At 44.6% G+C, this 23,763-nt stretch overlaps 1 protein-coding gene across 1 annotated transcript in view; it reads left to right on the top strand.

Moving 5' to 3' along the window:
- The first annotated feature begins 1,303 nt into the window (after positions 1-1,303).
- LOC145405820 (uncharacterized) overlaps positions 1,304-23,763 on the top strand; it is a 335,482-nt gene continuing 313,022 nt past the window's right edge. The window contains exons 1-2 of the mRNA XM_080277058.1: positions 1,304-1,334; positions 1,636-1,814. Of these exons, the coding sequence (XP_080133184.1) occupies positions 1,304-1,334; positions 1,636-1,814 (210 nt within the window). The remainder of the gene's footprint in view (positions 1,335-1,635; positions 1,815-23,763) is intronic.

The raw sequence follows: 23,763 nt of genomic DNA, 5'->3' as shown, positions 1-23,763 counted from the left end.
AACCAGCTACCAAATCGGCCGCCCACACCAGCTACCCCAACCACACCACCTCCCTTACCACACACTTATACCACACCTGCCACCCACATACAGCTTCCACCACTTCCACCCGCTTCCACTCTCCTGACATGCTCAAGTAGTTAGGGAATGAGTAGCGTGCCTCTCTAAACTGGTGGAACCATAAAAAACACACATTAGTTAAGAAGCTTTGGTTATGTCTCTCTTTTTTTTTTTTTTTTTTTTTTTTAATATTTGAACCTGACTGTGGAGAGATCTGATCCCCTCACTTTACCATATTGTCACGTATTCCATGCTTTTTGTATAGTTTCCATCCACACCACTATCACTAACATTGTACCGTCGCGATCGTTAGTACCTTTACATTTTTGGGACGTCGATTTATTGATGTGAGATGCCAACTCCTTGATTCTGTCAGTAAGGTATTGTTTTGACACCGTTTCGGGGTTAGGGAAATGTGATCGCAACAGAATATTTAATTAGAATAATGTATTGAATAGTGTCCGTATCACCATCATCATCATCATCATCATCGTGGCCCCTAACCCATTATAATATATGGGATGGGTAAGATTTAGAAATTAGAAAAGGGAAAAATACAAAGGTAGGAGAACTGTCTTTCGAGTGCCCAACGAACTTGTGTCGCACCTCCATCATTCAAGCCTTGCATTTTCTCGGCTCTAAGGGATTGATTAAAAGTCTGATTTGTTTTGAGCTTGTGTGCAGCACCTTTTATCTCTCTCTCCTATCAGTCAGAGAGAGAGAGAGAGAGAGAGAGAGAGAGGAATGAACGACCTCCACCCATTATCGTCCTGTTCACTTTTTTTTTTTTTCCCCCACTCCAGCGACACACAGTACTTCCGCTATCATTTCCCCCTCTCGGCTGCCATTCAGGCCGAGATTGGGTGGGGGTGTGGGTGGGGTAGAGGGGACACCAACCAGCCAATCAATCCCGCATGAAGGGAGTAAACAGGTGATGATTGGAGGGTTAGACTGGTGGTGGTAGTAGTGGTGGTGGTGGTGGCGAGTGTGTAGTCTCAACCCGAACCCTCTCACACACACACACACTCACACATACTCACCAGGCGGGAGGGTTGGTAGCCACGTCGCACCTTTTTACTTTCGCTCATCTAAAGTTATCGCGGCTTGTTTTACCCTCTCTTCTTCAGACTTGGTGATATGTCCTTGTTTCTTCTTCACTGGGTTGGATATTTAGGGTGGTGCGATGTTGGGAGGGCGCGAAACGAGAGGGAGACGGTAAAAGACGAACCGGTAACTTTTTGTGATGTCTTCCTCGCTCGCCCACAAGGTCTCAAGTTAGTCACATGTTGGCGCAGTGGAGGGAAGGTGGTCGCTAGGTGGATCTCCGCGGTGGATCAAGCTCGGTTCTGTCTCGTCCTGCATCATAAGTGGTTCGTGGAGTGAGAGATGGTGGTGTTGGGTGGAATCGTGAGCTGAGGGAAAGTGAGTGCAATCGAATCTGCTTCAGAGTGCGTGATTCGTGTTTGTAATGAAGTTTCAGTGAAGCGGCACGAAGGCGATTGGTTCCGCATCATAATATTACAGCGTCAGAGGTGAAAGATAAATAATACCGAGGATAAATAAACCGAAGGCAAGCGTATTTAAGGTGTGTGAATATCGTGTGGAGAAGCAGGTCAAGACGTGAGCCGCGGAATTTAGTGTGTGGGGCAGGTCAGGTCCGCTGGGGTCTCTTGTATCGACGCCCACGTGAAGCAGAACCGTGCCAGCATCCCTTCTCCCGCCCACCAACCCACCCACCCCCACTGCTTCATAAGGTTCGTGTTATGCTCTTGGTATCTCACCCGTCCTACCGCCTGCTCCCCCACCCACCCTCGCTGATTCATAACACACCCACTCTCCACATCCTATAACACACGCACTTTCCCGCCCATCCATCAGTCCAGCCAAGCATCCACCACCCACCCACTCTTCCTCTCACATATCCGTCCACTGTGCTCGTAAGTTTAGTGCATACTCCAGCCTCATTTCCCATCCATCTATCCTGCCACACACCCACTCTAATGCATTCTCGCGCTCACCCATCCACCCATTCTTCCTCGTTTCTCTCCTTCATCCTTTCTTTCTTTCCTCAGTCCTTCCTTCCTTTCTTTCCTCAATCCTTCGTTCCTTCTTTCCTTCCCTTTTTCTCTTGGTCTCAACTTCCCTCCCTTCTGCCTTCAGTCTCAGCTGCCCTTCCCCTCATCTCCCTTTGAATCTCTTCTTCCCTCCTTTCTTTCCTCCTTTCTTTCCTCCTGTCTTCTTTCTTTCTTCCTACTGTCCTGTCTTTCCTCCTTCATTCCCTTCTTCCCTCCATCCTTCATTTCTTCCCTTTTTCCTTCCATCCTTTTGTTCCTCCTTCCTTCCTTCCTTTTGTTCATCCTTCCTTCCTTCCTTTTGTTCTTCCTTCCTTCCTTCCTCTCGTCTCTCCTTTTCTTCCCTCCGTCTTTACCTTCATTCCTTCCCTTCTTCCCACCAAGACCAACAGATCTGTTGCAGTTTGCTTTCCTTTGTACTCCTTTGTCTCTTCTTTACTCCTTCCGTCATTTCTTCCCTCATCCCTTCCCTTCATTCCTACTTAAGTCCTTCCTTCCCTCCACCCTCCTTGCTCATTCCTTCCCTGCGTTCCTCCTTCCCTGTGTTCCACCTTCCCTCCGTCCTCCTTCCTCATTCCTTCCCTGCATTCCTCCTTCCCTCCCTTCCTCTTGGCTGCCTGGCTGGTAAGGTCAGTGTGCGTGACCTTGTTGACCACCCGCCCCCACATCCCCCCATCCTCGCCACACCACCCACCACCCTCCTCCCCAGCCCATCCCTCAACACTCCACCCCACCCCAGCCCACACCACACCACCCTGACTTGGCCTGTCATGCGTCGGCCTTGTCCACTTCTAGCTTTTTCAGGATTGTCGTGTCTTGCCATGAGTCGTCCTTTTGTTCTCTCTTGCTTAATCTTCTCGCTCCTTGCTTGTTTAACTTTCATGTTTGACCTTATACCACTTACTTGTTTTGCTGCTTCCCTGCTTAACGTGCGTGCTAGAGCCTGTTCTCCTTGATGTTCTTGCTTCTTCCCTGCTTAACTTGCCTTGCTTGACTCAGTCCATAATTATCTTGCTCCTTTCGTGTTTAATTTCCTCATTCCTTGCCGTCTTATCATCATCCTTCCATGTTTAATTTTCTCGTTCCTTGCCTTCTTATCATGGTCCTTCCCTGTTTAACTTTTCACTCCCTCCCTGCCTATCTAGCCCTTCCCTGTGCAACTTAATTTGATCCTTCCCTGTTTAACTTTCCTGCTCATTCTCTGTAGCTTTCTTGTTCCTTTCCCCGTGTAACTTTCTTGTTGCCATCGTGATTTATTGTCTTCCGTTCCATTCCTCTCTCCTCTTCCCTGCTCTTCCTTTCCTAGTCTGTCTTTTTCTTATTCTCTCTTTATATCCCCTATTCTTTACCTTATATTTTCTGTCTCCTCTTCCCTTGGCCTTCCTTTTCTTTCCCACTCTTTCGGTTCACTTTCATTTGTCCTTCCCTTCCCTTCCTTCTGTACTTCTCATTCCCTTCCCCTCCTCTCTGTATCTTCTCTTTCCTTTCCTTCCTTAATCTTTCTCCTCCTTACCTTTCTTATTTTTCTTTATCCTCTCTTTTCTCAGTCTCTCCTTGCTTCACGTTCCTTGTTTTGTTGTCTCCTTCCCTTTCCTCTGAAAATATTGTCTTTTACCTTTTCTACCTACGTCTGCTCACAAACGAACATACACCTACCTCAACCCACTTATGAAAATATTACCAACTCCACTCACTTAGGCTTACACACACACACACACACACACACACACACACACACACACACACACACACACACACACACACACACACACACACACACACACACACACACACACACACACACACACACACACACACACACACACACACACACACACACACACACACACACACACACACACACACACACACACACACACACACACACACACACACACACACACACACACACACACACACACACACACACACACACACACACACACACACACACACACACACACACACACACACACACACACACTAACCAGTCTCCATCTACTGACACATTAACATAGCATCACACACACTCATCCACTCACTAACAACACACATACCTCCAATCACTAGCTGGACACACACACATCCATTATCGTAAAGCAGACTTATCTTTATTTGCCAAACAAACAGCGTTGATTCTGCCTTCTTCCCAGCAAACGCCACCACTCCCTGCCAAAACAACGCACCTCCCCACAAACAGACAGAGCTCACCTACACCCTCTACTAAACAAACACACAGCCCCCCTGACAAACAAAGCTCACCTACACCCTTTGCCAAACAAACACACCTCTCCACTGACAAAGCTCACCTGCATCTCTACCAAAAACACCTCCCCACTGACAAACAAAGCTCACCCACACCTTCTGCCAAACAAACACACTTCCTCCCTGACAAACAAAGCTCACCTACGTCTCTGCCAAACAAACACACCTCCCCAATGACACACACAGCTCATCTAAACTTTTTACCAAACAAGCACACCTCTCAACTGACAATCAAAGCTCACCTGCATCACAGCCAAGCAAACACACCTCTCCACTGATAAACAAAGCTCACCTATACCCTCTGCCAAACGCACCTCCTCGCTGACAAACAAAACTCGCCAATACCCTCTACCAAACACTCTCCCCACTGACAAACAAAGCTCACCTACACCCTCTGATTAACATACCACTACTCTCTACCAAGCAGACATATCTCCCTAGTGACAGACAGATCACACTTCCACCCTCTGACAGAGCACATCTCCTCCTACAGACAGACTAACAAACACAACTCCAGCAACACATACAAAAAACATCACCCATTAACAAACACACCCCACTTCCTGCCTAAGAACAACACCTTTCTCCTCTGGCAAACGAACACACTCTCACGCTGCAAAACAAACACACCACCTCCCTCTGACAAACACACTTCCATGCTATGACATACAAACACACTCCCACTCTGCCAAACGATCACTGACACTTTTTGACAGATAAACAAACCTCACCTTTTGCCAAACTATCACATCCACATCCTCACCCTAACAAACATACCCTCACCCTCAGTCGAAGAACAATACTGGCTCCACTCACCATCAAACACATCCTGCACCCTGCCAGGCAAACAAACCCCACCCTCTGTCATACAAATAAACACCACCCTCTACCAAACAAATACACCCCTACCCTCTGCCTAACAAACATCCCCAACCCTATGCCAAACACACAAAGCTGTTTCCATCCACCATCAAGCAAACACACTCACCCTTTATCAACAAACACCTCCTCGCCTTCTGCCTAACAACCACACTCAAACAATCACACTCGCACCCTTTGTCAAGCACACATTCCCCACCCTCCGGCAAACAAACACCTCCACCCTCCGGCAAACAAGCACCTCCCCACTGACTGGCAAAGAAACCAAGCTGTCTCCAACCCCTTGCAAACATACGGCGTGTGCAGCCACTAGCGGACCAAACAGAGCAGGTAGAGCATTTGCATATGGGTACACAACACCTGCCTGGCACATACACACATGCTTCTCACACCACCACACCACACAGACACAAACACGGCACTCACATCTGCACATGTACACATACCAGGAAATGCACACATATCAACACATGTACACATACCTGCACATCCACGCACACCGACACATACTGTACATATACCAGCAGATACATACCTGAACACACACTAATTCTATAACTGTTAGTTATTATCACTGTATGGGGTCTTAATTATTAACTTACATAAAGCGAAACAACTCACCCTTATAATATACGGTATGTGAATATGGCATTTTGATCTGTACTCTGTATAAATATTCTAGGCCTAATAAATATGCTGAGTACTTAGCTGTGGTGTTGACGGTATTGATAGCAGAGAGATGGCTGATCGTTGTTGTGAGTTTGAGGCACGTATGTTTACTATTTAGTGGCAGGTTGAGAACTGAACTCTCTGGTAGCGGAGAGAGAACTGGTCAGCTTCGAGCAGCTTCGTGCACGAAGTCAGTCAAATGACACTTAACATTACTGAATAATTATATAACTAAATACGTTGTTTTCTCCACGACCAGATTTATCTCTAGTGATAAATAATATCTTACCCAAATTATGCAATACAATAATTTATCTACAAAAAATGTGCTGTCGTGGGCGGGAATATTCAAACCCGAAATCCACGACAATAACACAGGTACAACACATCAATCGCAAGCGCGCGCGCGCACACACACACACACACACACACACACACACACACACACACACACACACACACACACACACACACACACACACACACACACACACACACACACACACACACACACACACACACACACACACAGTAGAAAGCCATATTTTCAGCTGAGTTATGTGCATGTGTATGTAATCATAAACACACAGGCTTCTCCCACACACTTTCACATTAATTCTGTTGTACAAGTGTTCTGACCAGATTCATGTTGCTTTCACCCCTCCTCCCCCAAGACACACACACACACCAGGAAATCCACTTGCATCACTGCATATGCTGCCGTAGCGGTCGCACCCAGATGTTCCATGGGATTCTGTCTACTTTCGATATTACATACCTCCGTCTTTAGCACACGAACGTAATCATCTACATCCAACTACTTCTCTTTTAGTTCACGTTTGATCACTTCTGAAGTGTACTAGGGAGTTTATTATGGAGCAAAACAGCACAGATTTCACTCACGGTCACTCCCATCGCACGTAGTGATTCTAACGCACATTCAAATGATGCAGAAAAGTCTTTTAGTTCATTCACTTCATGAGCAGGAGGAGGTAAATTACATAATTTTGCAATGTGCGCAGCCTTAATGCGATCATCTTGACCGTAGGTATTCTTTAAAACTGTGACTGCTAATTCATAACTAGCTGCTACTAAACTGAATCCAATAATAATTTGGAGCGCTTCATCACTTAATTGTCCCTTAAGATATGTAAATTTCTGAATGTCTGTCAGATCTGTTCGGGAGTGCACACTACAGTCAAATAGCTCCCAAAAACCCAGCCACTGAATCGGATCACCATCAGATATTGGGAGTTTCAGAGACGGTAATTTAATTCCTGTTGCTTTCCGACTCTCTGCCTGTTCTTTCACTACAGAGTCCTTGGCAGGTAATTCTAGAGCACTCTCTAATTCTATCAAGTGTCTGTTGACCTTATTAACATATTCCATATCACTGACAACTTCTTCTTCTAGGTCTTCATTAGGATATAATTCATACAACTCCTGATTGTAAGACTCGATCTCAGCGAGGATTTTCTCAGCAGACACTTTCATACCTTTGATATCATGAACGGTTGCGGCATGTTCTATAAATTCTGTTAAGTTAGTGGTCAGTTTGGTAATGGCTCCCTTTTTGGCTGCTCTAAGCCTCTTTAATGATTTTATTCTATCCATTTTTAGTATATAGGCAATTAAGTGAAAGAAGATGACAGCAAGTGCAGATTTTAAGTTAAATGTAGTTTTTCTTGGGCAGAATCCAAATAAAAATAAAATGAATTAAAATTAAGCCAAATTTCGATATTAAAATGTTGACAATTTTGTCAAGCTCCAGCGAGGGTAGTATGTTAGGCAGTCCAGGAGATCAAACCCTAAAATCCCTCACAAGGAGCTTATTGCCCAAGAAAGCAACAAGCTCTTTTCAGAAGGCCATCCAACACCCTTTTGTTGCCTGGTGTATCCAGGTGTACCCCATCCCATGACAGGTCAGACTCATTCATCCCCATGTAGATCAACCGGGCCTTTGCGAAAGGAAAAGTTCTCTACAGACGCAGGTTTACTCCGTTTCTGGCCCGGATATATTCTTCATAGGTCATACCTCGGGGGTTCGTCCTTTTCTCGATGCCGACAATGAAACAGTGGCCCCCTGTCTCATCCTCAGTTTCCTTAGCCAAGGCTTCTATATCGAGGGCCAACTGATTCAAGGCCGTATCTCGGGACAAGTCGTTCCCCCCGACGATCAGAATTATTAAGTCTGGCTTGTATGTTAGGAGGTCCTGGTATTCTTTACTATCTCTAATTGTGCTGACCTTGGCACTAGGCACGCCAGATTTGCGGACATAAAAGACTGGAGCATCGTCTGGATACTGCACCGGACGACCTAGTGGGAATCTCTGGACATAGGAATGCCCAAAGAAGGCTACTTTCTTCAAAGGGGACGGATAATCTACTGGGGAGGGTTCAAACCCTACCCCGACACCCCCCAACCACGCGCAGCCTCCCCTGGTGCCCCACGCAACATATGGTTGATCGCCGACACAGCACAAAGAATGCTCTCGCTCTCACACCCGCAACCCCCTATTATTTATCAGTTGATATAATCCTGGTCACGGCAACAATTTATGTTAGTTATTATCACTGTATGGGGTCTTAATTATTAACTAACATAAAGCGAAACAACTCACCTTTATAATATACGGTATGTGAATATGGAGTTTTGATCAGTACTCAGTGTAAATATTCTAGGCCTAATAAATATGCTGAGCAGTTAGCTGTGGTGTTGACGGTATTGATAGCAGAGAGATGGCTGATCGTTGTTGTGAGTTTGAGGCACGTATGTTTACTATTTAGTGGCAGGTTGAGAACTGAACTCTCTGGCAGCAGAGAGAGAACTGGTCAGCTTCGAGCAGCTTCGTGCACGAAGTCAGTCAAATGAAACTTAACATTACTGAATAATTATATAACTAAATACGTTGTTTTCTCCACGACCAGATTTATCTCTAGTGATAAATAATATCTTACCCAAATTATGCAATACAATAATTTATTTACAAAAAATGTGCTGTCGTGGGCAGGAATATTCAAACCCGAAATCCACGACAATAACACAGGTACAACACATCAATCGCAAGCGCGCGCGCGCGCGCGCGCGCGCACGCACACACACACACACACACACACACACACACACACACACACACACACACACACACACACACACACACACACACACACACACACACACACACACACACACACACACACACACACACACACACTGTAGAAAGTCATATTTTCAGCTGAGTTATGTGCATGTGTATGTAATCATAAACACACAGGCTTCGCCCACACACTTTCACATTAATTCTGTTGTACAAGTGTTCTGACCAGATTCATGTTGCTTTCACCCCCCTCCCCCAAGACACACACATACACCAGGAAATCCACGCAAGCACGCACACATTCACGTGCGCGCGCGCGCACACACACAAAACATGTTCATACAAGGACACAAACGGTGGAACACAGTTATGTAAGCACCTCAAACACAAACACACACGCGCACACGCTCACAAGGACAATGGAACTCCGGAGTTATGCGCACACACACACACACACACACACACACACACACACACACACACACACACACACACACACACACACACACACACACACACACACACACACACACACACATACACACACACACACACACACACACACAATTTCAAAGGTCACATCAACCATGCACGCCATTATGTAAACACACTCACACCCAGCCTCAGATGCCAGAAGAGTCATGCACGCAATCATGTCCCCAGACACACGCACGCACGCACGCCTCCAGATAAGTCAACATCCCTGGTGTCCGCACTTAAAGCAATTTGCATAATCCGAATACGCAGACATACACGGAGCACGGCAGAAACGAGCAGACATATCTCTGCATCACCCGCACATACATACATACATTCATGCATACACACACACACACACACACACACACACACACACACACACACACACACACACACACACACACACACAGCTCTACATAACCTTAAATTAGCCACCCCACCCAACATGGCCGTCCTTGTTGCCACTGTAGCCTCGCCTATTCTCACCCTACCATACCATTACTACCATAACTATTCCTACCATACTCTCATTGCTGCCATCACTGTCACTACTACCATCCTTGTATCTTCACCTCTTCTCTGTTATTGTTGTCTTATCATGTTGTCATTGCCACCATCGCTGCCTGTACAAACATAATACTACCATGCTGCTACTTCTACCATACTCTTATGTCACCGTCTCTGTCGCTACTACCATACTACCTTCGCTACCATAGCATCATTACGGCTGACACTACGGTATTACTGCTGCTACCATACTGCCATCACGACCATCACTACCATACCACATTGTTATTACTACCAACACTACCATGCTGCTACCGTATTGCCATCACTCGACTGTCATTACCACCATACTTCCATTACTTCCATCACGTTGATACCATCGTTACTGCCATTACCACTACACTGCTGTTGCTACCATATTGCCATCCTCTCACTACCACGACTACCATACTTACATTTCTGCTACCGCCATTACTACTACTACTGCTACTACTACTACTACTACTACTACTACTATTATTACTACTACTACTACAACAACCACAGTCATTACTACGTTCACTATCATTTGCTGTTACTACAGTTTTTTCATAGCATCCAACATATTCATGATTACTACCATCGCCATCACACTGCTATTGGTACCATACTTTCTTCCACGCCATAGTTACCATACCTTCATTACTACCATCCTTTTGCTGCCATACAAACCATCTTCGCCACCTTACATTATTGCCATCACCACCCCCATATGACGATTGCTACCATACTGTCATCACTGCCATTCTTTCACTACTGCCATACTTCAACCACTGCCACCATTTCCATGAACACCATTATTACATTACTACTATACGTTTAATATTAACAGTGGCATTATTGCTGCGCTTATACTACCATTGTTACTACCATTATCACTGCTTATAATCTGGTTCCGTGTCTGCCATTGCCACCACCATTACCATTACTGCTGTCATTACCATTACAGTCGTCACAACGAGTACTACCATATGTGCTGTTGCTACCATCAACCATTACTACCATAATCACCTTTACTACAGTGACTAGCTACCATCAATGCTATTACTACTATCTGCCATTACGGTACTACCATAACCATCTTTACTGCAATCACTAGCTACCATCAGTGCAGTTACTACCATCGACCTTTACTACTATAACTACCTTTACTAGTGACTAGCTGCCATTAGTGCAACTACTTCCATTACTACTTTTACAACCGTCACTGCCATTACTAACATCACTATCTTTCGCGGCACTGCCTTCTCTCCCATACACTTAGTACAACCATCACTATCAGTTCTTTCATTACTACCATATTTCCATTAGCTACTACAACTGTTATTACTCTAATCAGTACCGTAATGAATAATCAACTGTATCGATCACCCAGGCCTTTATTACCCCAACAGGAGCGTACAAGCCTGAAACTAAGCTGCTTGGTATATCATCATTATCATCATCATCGTCGTCGTCAGTCATCATCATCGTCATCATCATAATAATAATAATAATGATAATAATAATAATAACTTGGTAATGATAAAAGTATTTGTTCCATATGATAAAAGCCGTCAGATGGAGATGAAGTAGTAAGTTCCCCAGTCTTGTCATACAACAGAGGATGATAAAGGTACGAGAGTCGTTTTGAGAGCATTAACATCTTTGATTTTGGCCAGCCTACGTGCTTTCCTAAGGTGGGTATGATTATACTGTCATGCCTTGCTGTGTGGGTGGGTATGGGCAGCAGTGGTACGATATTGTGTGGGAATACAGGTAGCAGTGAAGTCTGTATGACCACTGATTGCTGAAAGTGCTGCATTGGCCTACATACCGTTCTGTTGTGGGTGTGATTCTGCTGTGGGTGCGATTCTGCTGTGAGTGCGATTTTTCTTTAAGTGATATTCTGCTGGGGTTGCGATTCAGTCGTGGGTGTGGTCCTGCTGTGGGTGTAGTTTTGCTGTGGTTGCGATTCTATTGTGAGTGCGATTTTGCTCTGAGTGATATTCTGCTATGGTTGCGATTCAGTTTTGGGTGCGATTCAGTTGTGGGTGTGATTCTGCTGTGGGTGTGATTCAGCTGTGGGTTTGATTTTGCTGTTGGTGTGTCTCTGCTGTAGGTGCGACTCTGTGGGTGCGATTCTGCTGTAGGTGTGATTCTGTGAGTGCGATTCTGCTGTGTGTGTGATTCTGCTGTGGGTCGATTTTATTGTGCATGCGAAGCTGCTGTGGGTGCTATTCTCCAGTGGTTTCTGTTCTGCTGTGGGTGCAGTTCATTAGTGGTTACTAGTCTGCTGTGGGTGTTTTCAGCCGTGGGTGCTGTTCTTCAGTGGTAGCTGTTCTGCTGTGGGTGTTTTTTGCTTTGGGTGTGGTTGTGCTGTGGTGCCGGACTGAGGGGGTAGTTTGTTGGATATGGGGAGCTTAGGGGCACGGCAAAGATACCCTCCATCACCACAACAATTATACTCTTGATCGCCGTAATTAGCTTTGTACCCTGCTCTCTTTTTCTCTCTTCCTTGTTCCTCTTCTTTCTTCGTGCCCCTCCCTTTTTTTTTTTCTCTCCACAAAACATGTTACTTCGCTTTTTTTTTTTTTTCTTCCATTCTTTATCTTGTTTTCCTTCTCTCTCTCCTTTCTTCTTTATCCCTCCTGTCCCACTCTCTTCTTGATTTTCCCCTGCTTCACAGACCCACCCCTTTCCATCCTCCTTCCTTTCTCTGTCTCCTCTCACTCTCTATATCTCCTCTTTCTCTGTCTCCTGTCTTCCGTTATTCTCAGCCTCTTATCTCATTCTGTTTATCCTCTCTCCCTCTGTATCTACTCTGTCTATTCATTCTCTCTAACCCAGGTCTCTTCCTTCTTTTTCTGCCTCCACTCTCTTCCTCTTCTACTTCCTTTTCCATTTTTTTTCTGCTTCCTTTCTCATCCTGCATTCTTTTCCACAGCTCTTCTTTCTGTGCCTTTTCTCTTTCTCAGTCTCCCCTCCTGTATCTTTCTCTGCCTCTCTTGTTTTTTCTCATCCCCATTAATCTTCTCATCATTTCCTTGCATTCCCGTGACCCACATACCCAGTCACCGTCCCCGTTCTTACTTAGTCCGTCTTTTCATTCCATCCTCTTCCTCAGTGCTTTCTTTTCCCCTTCCTGTTCTACCCTCTCTCATTTCCCTGTTTCTTTACATCGTTTCTTTAGTCCTGAGTTTCCTATTCTCATTCTCTTCCCCCTTTCTTCCTTCTTTCTTTCTCTAATTCTCTTCTCTACGTCATCCCTGTTCCCTTGCTCTCAGTTCCCTCTCCTTCCCCCCATACCAGACCCATTTTAGCCAGACTTTCCTCCTTGTTTCTCCGTCTTTCAGTCTCTCATCTCCCATCCCTTTTCTGCATTTTCATCTATCATCTTTCACCTTTTTCTTTTCCTCGCCTCTTCATCCAAAGTTCAATCCATGCCACATTCCCTGCCCATTCTTTCAATACCTCTCGTCTTTCCTTCTCTGCGTCCTCTTTCTTCCTTCTTTCTCTGCCTCCTGTCTCTTTCCTCTTTCTTTGTATCCTGTCTCTCTCTTCGTTTTTTCTCTGCCTTTTGTCTCTTCCTTCTTTTCTTCCTTTTTCTACCTTCCTTTTTCTACCTCCTTTCTCTTCCCTCTTTCTCTGTCCTCTCTCTTCCAACTTTCTTTACCATCTCACTCCATTTTATTTCTTTTCCTTCTTCTCTTTCTTATTCTTCAACTACCTCTCTTCATTACCACCTCGCCCTCTCTCCCTTGTGTCTCATCCCTCTTTCTTCCTTCTCTCCCGCTCTCCCATTACTCTCTCTCTCTGTCTCTCTCTCTCTCTCTCTCTCTCTCTCTCTCTCTCTCTCTCTCTCTCTCTCTCTCTCTCTCTTTTTCCCAGTTGTCTCTGCTCCCTTTTTTCCTACTCTGTCACTTTCCCAATACCTCCTCTCTCTCTTCCAGTTATCTCTACCCTCTTTCTTCCTTCTCCTCCTCTTCCCCCTCGTTCTTCCTTCTCCCTCTTTCCCCTCTTCCTTCTCTCCCTCTCTACCCACTTTCTTCCTTCTCTCCCTCTTCTCCCCTCGTCCTCCCCCTTTCTCTTGACCCAGCCACCCGATCTCTAAACTTTAGCCCTCTGAACTGTGCCTGTTAGCCGTCCATCGTTGCTCATCTCGCTCACTTGCTCTAATTTGGACCACTTGCACACTCCTCTCTCTCTCTCTCTCTCTCTCTCTCTCTCTCTCTCTCTCTCTCTCATTAAGGAAGGAAGGAGGAAGGAAGGTCAGACAGCTCTTGAGCGTTCATGGTCAGGATATCGACCTTGATTTGAGGGCCTGCTTGAGAGGGAGGGAGGGGGACAGAGAGAGAGAGAGAGAGAGACTGTGTGTGTGTGTGTGTGTGTGTGTGTGTGTGTGTGTGTGTGTGTGTGTAAAATCAGCTATAATAAAGACGATGTATAAAAGCGTAAAATATAGGAGTGAGAAATAAGAGAAAGCTTGATGATGAATAGGGGGGATGAAGAAGAAGTGTGTTTAGAAGGACGAGAAATAACAGGAAATGAATAAGGAGAAACGTGGCAACAGAGGAGTGGCTGTAGGAAGAAGGATGCATTGTTGAGAGAGAGAGAGAGAGAGAGAGAGAGAGAGAGAGAGAAGAATTTAAGGACCATTGCAAAGGATGTAAATGAAAGAAAATGAGAATAATATAAAAGGGATAAGATGGAAGTATATATGCGAGAGATACAAAAGCAAGTGTAACTAAAAATATAAGAAACACAACGAAGGAAATCAGTGAAGGAATATAAGCTGCTTGCGAAGGTCGATGCAAGGGAACTAGATGCAACATGAGAGGAAAAGGAAGCTGAAGAAGTAGATGAAGAAATTCAAGCAAGTGAGGAGAAGGAGGTGAAGGAAAATGCAAGGCAGTGGGGAGAAAGTGTTTAGAGAAAATGAAGAAACACACACACACACACACACACACACACACACACACACACACACACACACACACACACACACACACACACAGCTTGAAATTGAATGTTACTGTATGAAGGCAGGCATTGAAAGTAACATCAAAGGAAAACATTAAACGGAAGTTGAAGGAAGGAGTTGACAGAGAAATAGATGGATTGAAGAGGGAGGAGCAGCGTGGGAAAAACACAAAAACATAAGTGATGGTTGGAGCACCGCTGGAATATTAAAAGGGTTGTGTTGAAAGAGAATAGAAGCAGGTGCTGTGAAGAGAGAGAGAGGAGAAGACAAGAGGTGTCAGAGAGAAGAGGTGAGATGAAAGGAATGTTAAAGAGGAACAGAGGAGGTGCGCAAGAAGAAACATGAGAGGAAGAGAGGATGAAAGCATGGAGAGGAGAACAGAAGATGCTTTGAAGAAACGAGAGGCGAGGAATGTGAAATGTAGAAGAAAAGACAAGGAGAAAGAAAACAGTACATGCCGAGGAGTAACTGAGGGGACACTGCCTTAACATAACTAACGGAGGAGGCAGAAGAAAAATGAAGGAAAAGGAAGGGAAGGAAAAGAAAGGAAAGGAAAAGTTGGGGTGGTGGTGGTTCTTATTGTCTTTTTCTTCGTTGAGTTCCATTTTGTGTGTGTTTTATTTATTTTATTAGCCTCAGCCGCACAATGAACTTCTTAATAATGCTTCCCGTGATTTCATTCGTGTTACCGTCAGACATTATTGATCTCTTTTATTTCAGACGATTTTGCTCCTACAGTTGCCAGGTGATTTATTTTTTCTTTAGCCAGACGATATTATTCATGGTACAGCCTTTCATTTCCTGGTAAGAGGGTCGGCTGTAGTTTCTTCTAAATATAAACATGTGTCTTAATCGTCTGATGTGCATTTACTTAACTCTTTCTTCCCCCACCGATTTTACATTGCTCAGGAGAGACATCGTACTGAAGGGGCTAAGCTACACAGCCCCATTGCATATTGTCCATTCACTACGATGACGTTTATGTAAGTCTTGTTACCATTATAGAATTTTTCTCAGCATAAGGAAAAGACTGGTAGTGAAGGGGTGAACCGTAGGGGAAAGACTGGTAGTGAAGGGGTGAACCGTAGGGGAAAGACTGGTAGTGAAGGGGTGAACCGTAGGGGAAAGACTGGTAGTGAAGGGGTGAACCGTAGGGGAAAGACTGGTAGTGATGAGGTGAACCGTAGGGGAAAGACTGGTAGTGATGAAGTGAACGGCAGGGGAATGACTCGCAGTGAAGGGGTGAACCGTAGGGGAAAGACTGGCAGTGAAGGGGTGAACCATAGGGGAAAGACTGGCAGTGAAGGGGTGAACCGTAGGGGAAAGACTGGCAGTGAAGGGGTGAACCATAGGTGAAAGACTGGCAGTGATGAGGTGAACCGTAGGGAAAAGACTGGCAGTGAAGGGGTGAACCGTAGGGGAAAGACTGGCAGTGAAGGGGTGAACCATAGGGGAAAGACTGGGAGTTAAAGGAGGAACTGTGTATTACGGCTACCTAACGTGAATTCATTTCCCTTTTTACAGGTACGTGAGAGAGGACCTTGGCACACTTCGATAAGGTGAGAGTAGTGTGAGGAGAGAAGTGGTACGTGGATGTTGAGAAGAGGTAAGTGGAAAAGAAGTGTTCACCCCTTGAGCCCGAGGACTTTATTTGTTTATTTATTTATGTATATTTATTTATTTGGTGGTACTTTACGATTTTCTTAAGCTTAGGAGAGAACCGTATCAGTGAAGAAGCGACAGTAATGAAGTCACACACACACACACACACACACACACACACACACACACACACACACACACGAAGTCTTAATAGCCTCTCTGGAACTGAATAAAGTCGTCTGGAGACTTTTCAGTAAAATATATACGTCGCCTGAATGATAGGGTTTAAAATGAAGTGATGCGGAAGTGTAGATAAGGAAGTAGTATAGGATGTGAAGATAGGGTAGTGGTGGGGGAATGTAAATAGGGGAGTGGTTGGGAAAGTGTAGTTGGGGAAGTGGTGGGGGAAGTGTAAATAGGGAAGTGGTGGGGGAAGTGTAAATAGGGAAGTGGTGGGGGAAGTGTAAACAGGGAAGTGGTGGGGAAAGTGTAGATAGGGAAGTGGTGGGGGAAATGTGGATAGGGAAGTGAATGGGAGGAAGTGTAGATAGGGAAGCGATGGGGGAAGTGTAGATAGGGAAGTGGTGAGGGAAGTGTAGATAGGGAAGTGATGGGAGAGAATGACAAGAAATAAGGGTAGAGAAGGGACAAGCTAAAAGGAACAGAAGAAAGACAAGGAAGAAAAGTGACGGAAGAAGAGATGAGTAAATTTGGTCGAAAAATGAGACGAGACGAGAGAAGGGAAGTGCTAAGAGAAACAGAGGAAAAGGAGGAATATAAGAAAAATGTGAAGGTAGGAGAAAAGATAAGAGGAAGAAGAACAGGTGACAGAAATAAAGGAGAGGTGAGAAGAAAAGAGAAAGTATTTGAGTTAAAGAAAAAAAAGAAGAGAAAGGATGGTATAAAAAATGAAGGCATGAGAAGAGACGAAACGAAGGAGGAGAAGAGACGAGAGGAAGAAAGACAAGGAGGAGAGGAGAAAAGAGAAGAGGAAGAACTGTAAATGGGAATGGGAAGGTTATGAAGAACACCAAAGAGGAGGAGGAGGAGGAGGAAGAGGGGGAGGAGGAGGAGAAAAGGTATGAGGAAAGGAAATATATGAGAACAAGAGATGAGAGGACAAGGAGAGACAAGATGAAGTGAGTGGAATATAAGAAAAAAGAGGAGAATAAGAAAGAATTGAGAGAAGGAGAGACGAAACAGAGAATGAGAGAAGAACAAAGTTGAGAGCGGGAGAGATGAAGGGTAAGCGATGTGAGGAGGGAGCAATATGTCCAGTGCTGAGGTGTTATTGTTTAGCGTCGTCGTGGCAACCAGATTTAGGATTCCTCTGGCAGACGGATGGGAGCTTCCAAGAACGGTCTTTGCGGGTGTGTGGGGGCAGGGGCAGAGAGGGGAGGAAATACTTTAGGAGGCAAGGGATGGCAGGGAGAGAAAGGAAGGGGATAAAGCAGACGGAGGGAGATGAACAGTATGGATAATAGAGAGAGAGAGAGAGATTAATGATATGAAGGAGGAAACGTGAAAAAGGAGGAAGATATACTTTGTACATGCGAGAGAGATATTCATTAATAACCAGGTGAGTGTAAAATATTAGGCCTCTTGAGAACCTGGAGTGAAGGGGAGAGTTCTGATCATCGACACCGGCTACCATTGCCCTGATATATTACCTGCTTTTTCCCATTCCCAGGATTAATTGCTTCTGCTGGAAATAATAGCAGGTTTTGTTTTGGTAGTTGGCTGTATGTATATTTGCATTTTGAGGTTCAGGAATTTCCTTAGTGGCTGGGTAAAATCGCCATGGATAAACAGTGAATGAATTAGTTGGAGCAATTTTTAACATTTTGGCAGGTAGGATAGGATTTCTTGCATTCTCAGTCACCTGTTTTATGTGTCCGTCATTAGGCGTAGGCTTGACTGCCCGTTCCCATAGGCCCAGCGGTCCTCCTACAGGCCATACATCTTCACATATCACCGCTTCAGCGCTAACACCCACCTTTCATATTGAATACATCCAAGGGCTGTCTCATACAGGACAGGTGTATTAGTATTAGTGGGGGTGCTTTTACGACGTGTCGTCTGGTTTATATTAATAAGTAAAGTCTTCTTGTAGTGACACTGAAATCCTTAAACTTTTCTAAACCCACCCGGGATTCGAACCCGCACCCACTGGGACAACAGACCATCTCTCTACCGCTCTCATCAATTCCCCAGTCCATCAGTTGTACCCTCCTCCACCTTAGTTACCCCTTCTCATCCTCTCTCCTCTCCCAGATACTTTTACTACTGTATACCCCCTCCTCCCCATAACCCCCGTCACCTCTCTCATCCACCCCCACCCCATCACTTTTACTTCCCTCCCTCCCACACCCCTTCCCGCCCACTTCCCTATCCACACCCCTTCTCATTTTCCAACCACCTCTTCACTTATAAACCACTCCCTCCCCATTCCTCAGCCTCTTCTTTCTCCTGTTTTCTCCCCTTTACCTTCCCTCCATCCCAGTCATCTCTCTCGCCCACTTACCCTCTCACCCAGTCACCCTCTCACCTCAACCACTCACCCCTTTACCCATAAACCCCCTCCCCCCACTCCCCAAGCCACCCCACTCGCCTACTTCCCACACCCCCACCCCTTCACCTGTAACTCTCCCTTCCCCACTCTCCCTGTTCCCCCAGCCACCCCGTTCGGCTGTGTTTACCCCCCGTGTTTGCTTGTCTTGCTGGGCCTTACGTGCTTGCTGTTTGCTTGCTTTGCGTAGCCTAGCCTGCCTGCTGCGTGTTTATATCCCATGCGTAGCCTACCTTTTGTTTTCTAAGCCATGTGTTGTCTTTTACTTGTTGGCTACAGTCTGTCTTGTGTTTGTCGGCATTTTGAAGCCTACACTTTGTTTTGTTTCCCAAGTGTGGTCCTCGTTTTATGTGTTATCCTTGCGTAACTCACCTATTTTTCTTTGTTATAGTCTTCCTTTTGTTTGTTATCTTTGCGTAGTCCACCTTTTGTTTGTGTTTTATTTTTGCGTGTGCCATCTTATGTTTATTATAACTATTACTTTGTTATCTTTGAGAAGCCAATACCCTTCTTGTTATAATTTTGTGTCATCCTAGGGCAACCTGTTTTTTGTTTGGTACAATTCCGTTTGTTTAGTTTTCCACGCGTAGACCACCTTGTGTTATAGTCTTCCTTTGTTTGTTATCCTTGCTTTGTCTGTACCTTCTTGCGTACCGTAGTCAATTTTTAGTGTCACAGTCTTCTCTCTTATTGCTACCTCTGCCTAGTCCACCCTGTATATATTATCCTTATTGAACCCAACTTTATTTCCGTAACCTTGTCCAACCTCCCTTGCATTATTGTCGCGGTATTTGTATGTATAATTAACCACATCAGTCAGTGTCATGCTTTTCCAGCGTACTTCATGAGGACGCTAATAATCCGACAGACACTGTTATAGGGATGAAGGTATTTCATTCCAACAGTCACAGCAGATTTTTTCGTTTCGAACTTGCCTAGTTTTGCAGTGTTTTCATTACAGACAAACATTGAGAAATAGCTGAATGACTAGGCAGTGCTAATCTCTTTCTCAGTGCCGCTAGGATTTTTGACGCCATAAGTAAATAAATAAAAAGGTTTGCCTGTAACCCCCTTTAGTACTAGACACCTGCACAGATAATTAATATAATCATAAGGCAGCAAAACTTGAATACAGAGACAACATGATACTGGCAGGATTATTTAAAAAACGTGGGTAGAACATGCTTGCAACTTGATACCTTGTGCTGGGAATATTGAAGGTCTTGCAGCAGCTCCACAAGTGCGGCTGATGTGCAACTTGAGAGGGGTGTGTAAGATAGCTACTCGTCTCACCACACCACACTACATTTTACTGTCACCACACGACACAGCACCACAGCACATCACATCACATCACATTACACTACGCCACATCACATCACATCACATCACATCACATAACATCACACTACGCCATAGCACATTGCTTCACGTCACACCACACCACACCACACCACACTGCACAACACTACACTACACTACACTACACTACACTACACTACACTCCCGCCACACACACCACATTGCATCACAGCACAGTAATCACGGCATGTCCACATCCTTACTAGCTGTGTTGGGGTAAGTGTGGTGGTATGATTTCTTTGCTTGGTACTACACTATTTTTAACTTGTCCAAAAATTCCCATCTCTCCATCGAATGCTGAGTTGTAAGATCAGGTTGACACTAGATTATGATGCTAGTCACGAAGAAGTGCGGTGGAAAGTATGTAGAGCGGTACCACCTAACTCTTTCTGCTACAGAGCTACGTGAAGTAAGCTGCAGAGGGACGAATATCTGGGCCAGGTTAGGGGAAATCCAGTATCCTGTATAAGGGGTGACCATAAGAGCTCTTTACCTTGAGATGATCATACTTGGCAGTCATTGATATTTTTTTTTTCCTGAGAGAGTTTCTTTTGCTTATTTCAGATTTGGATATACTCATGTGGAGGTAACAAGAAAACACATGGAAGATATAATTGTTTAACAAGATTTAAGAAGATTGTTGTTACCTGTCCGTGGATTTTTTTTCTTTTTTCCCTCATGGGGGGTTTCTTAAGCTTATATCTGAGTTGGATATAATCATCTCGAGGTAACAGGGAAACACTTGGAAAACAGAGTTGTACAGCAAGACTTATGAATGTTGTTTTTACTTGTCTATGGCTAACCGAGAAGTCCTCGTTTCGATTCCCGGGCCGGGCGTGATACATTCAGTCAAGGTCCTCATTACCCCAGCCAGATCCTACCTTGAACTAAAATGGGACCAGCGTTGTAGATGGAGGGATGGAGTAGTGAAGGTATGTGAAAAAGAGGTGAGTAAGTGGGGGGGAGGGCAGCGAAATGGCAGGGGGCAGGGCGACATGGAGGCGATGTGTTTGTGGCCACCCCTTACGGGATTCAGGCGTCTAGGCATAGGGAGATAGATAGAGATAGATGTAGATTCGGCGATTACGTGTCTTAGTCGGTGGTTAGATTGGAACCTAACAAAAACTGATTGCCTTCATGACCCCCGTGTGGTCGATAGGTGTTAATTGTAAGCGTTTTTATTCTAGCCTTTCAGTACCCAGGGCCCATAGGCTGAAAGTAAACGTCTGGAGATAGTAAGAGTAAACATGAAGAAAGACATCAAGAACAGCGAAAAGACATCAGGAATAAACAGCAGAAAGACATCAAAAATAAACAGCAAAAAGACATCAAGAATAAACAGCAGAAAGACATCAAGAATAAACAGCAGAAAGACATCAAGAATAAACAGCAGAAAGACATCAAGAATAAACAGCAGAAAGACATCAAGAATAAACAGCAGAGACATCAAAAATAAACAGCAAAAAGACATCAATAATAAACAGCAAAAAGACATCAATAATAAACAGCAGAAAGACATCAGGAATAAACAGCAGAAAGACATCAAGAATAAACAGCAGAGACATAAAAAATAAACAGCAGAGACATAAAAAATAAACAGCAAAAAGACATCAGTAATAAACAGCAGAAAGACATCAAGAATAAACCGCATAAAGACATCAAGAATAAACAGCAAAAAGACATCAAGAATAAACAGCAAAAAGACATCAAGAATAAACAGCAGAAAGACATCAAGAATAAACACACAAAAAGAGACATCAAGAATAAACAGCAGAAAGACATCAAGAATAAACAGCAGAAAGACATCAAGAATAAACAGCATAGTGACAAAAAATACAGAGCAAAAACGCAGCATCGTACTAAAGAGGATGAGGAGAGCGTCTATATGCTTCCAGTGTTGACGTATTTTCAGAAGACACTGGACGCAAATTCACATGATTCTGTTTTTTAAGGAAGGATGGGGGAGAGTGCTGTATCCTATCCTCTGCAAAAATAAATCTTAGTCACTAGAGGAAAGTTGTCGTATTTTTTTTTATACAGGAAAGATGGGGAAAGGATAATGCAGAATCTTAGCCTGTTGCTTGGTCTTCTTAAAAAAAAAAAAAAAAAAAATGGCAAGGAGGAATCAATCATAGCTGCGTGAATTCAGGTTGAGATCACAGGGGGTGTTGAAAAGATTGGGCAGGATATTTTCAATTGTGTGTGTCTGCAGGATAAGTACGGTATTGGTTCTCCGTTGTTCTAGAGTGTAGACCCTTATGGCGGTCGTATTGAGAGGTTTTAATGTCGCTTTGAAAATCTAAACTTATGAGTTTGACACTCCACCTTTCGTACCGTAACTGTGTGTAATGTGCTCCGCAAAAACAAAAGATTGACAAAAACTTATTACGGACACCCTCACTATTCATGTGTGTCTAGATTCATACAACAAGTATTTGCACAAACGCCAACTCACACACACACACACACACACACACACACACACACACACACACACACACACACACACACACACACACACACACACACACACACACACACACACACACACACACACACACACACACACACACACACACACACACACAGTCAATATAACACCTCCTCTGAAATCCCAAACGCCACGCTTCTCTCCTCTCCCCACCTCCCCCCCCAGCACACGTTCCCTCCTAAATGCCACCGAAACATTCACTCGCTCCAAATATATTTTCCCATATCACAGCTGGAATGTATTCAGCCTCATGCAGTTTCACACACACACACACACACACACACACACACACACACACACACACACACACACACACACACACACACACACACACACACACACACACACACACACACACACACACACACACACACACACACACACACACACACACACACACACACACACACGTACGTTCGTTTGTCATCTCGTAAATGTCATGGTTGTCTGCATTATGGCTATCAACGTTTCCCCCGCCCTCTCTCTCTCTCTCTCTCTCTCTCTCTCTCTCTCTCTCTCTCTCATTTTTAATAAACTCCGAAGGAAGCGAAATGAGGATAACTAATATAACTCTGTACACACACACACACACACACACACACACACACACACACACACACACACACACACACACACACACACACACACACACACACACACCTGATCTAGCAGCACATAGAACACACCTGCGCCTCACACCTGTGTCC

Source organism: Coenobita brevimanus, chromosome 68, assembly GCF_032717465.1.
Source record: "Coenobita brevimanus isolate Jiangsu-jjx chromosome 68, ASM3271746v2, whole genome shotgun sequence".
Lineage (NCBI taxonomy): Eukaryota > Metazoa > Arthropoda > Malacostraca > Decapoda > Coenobitidae > Coenobita > Coenobita brevimanus.
The sequence above is the reverse complement of the archived record's forward strand: the minus strand, read 5'-3'. Positions and strand labels throughout refer to the sequence as shown.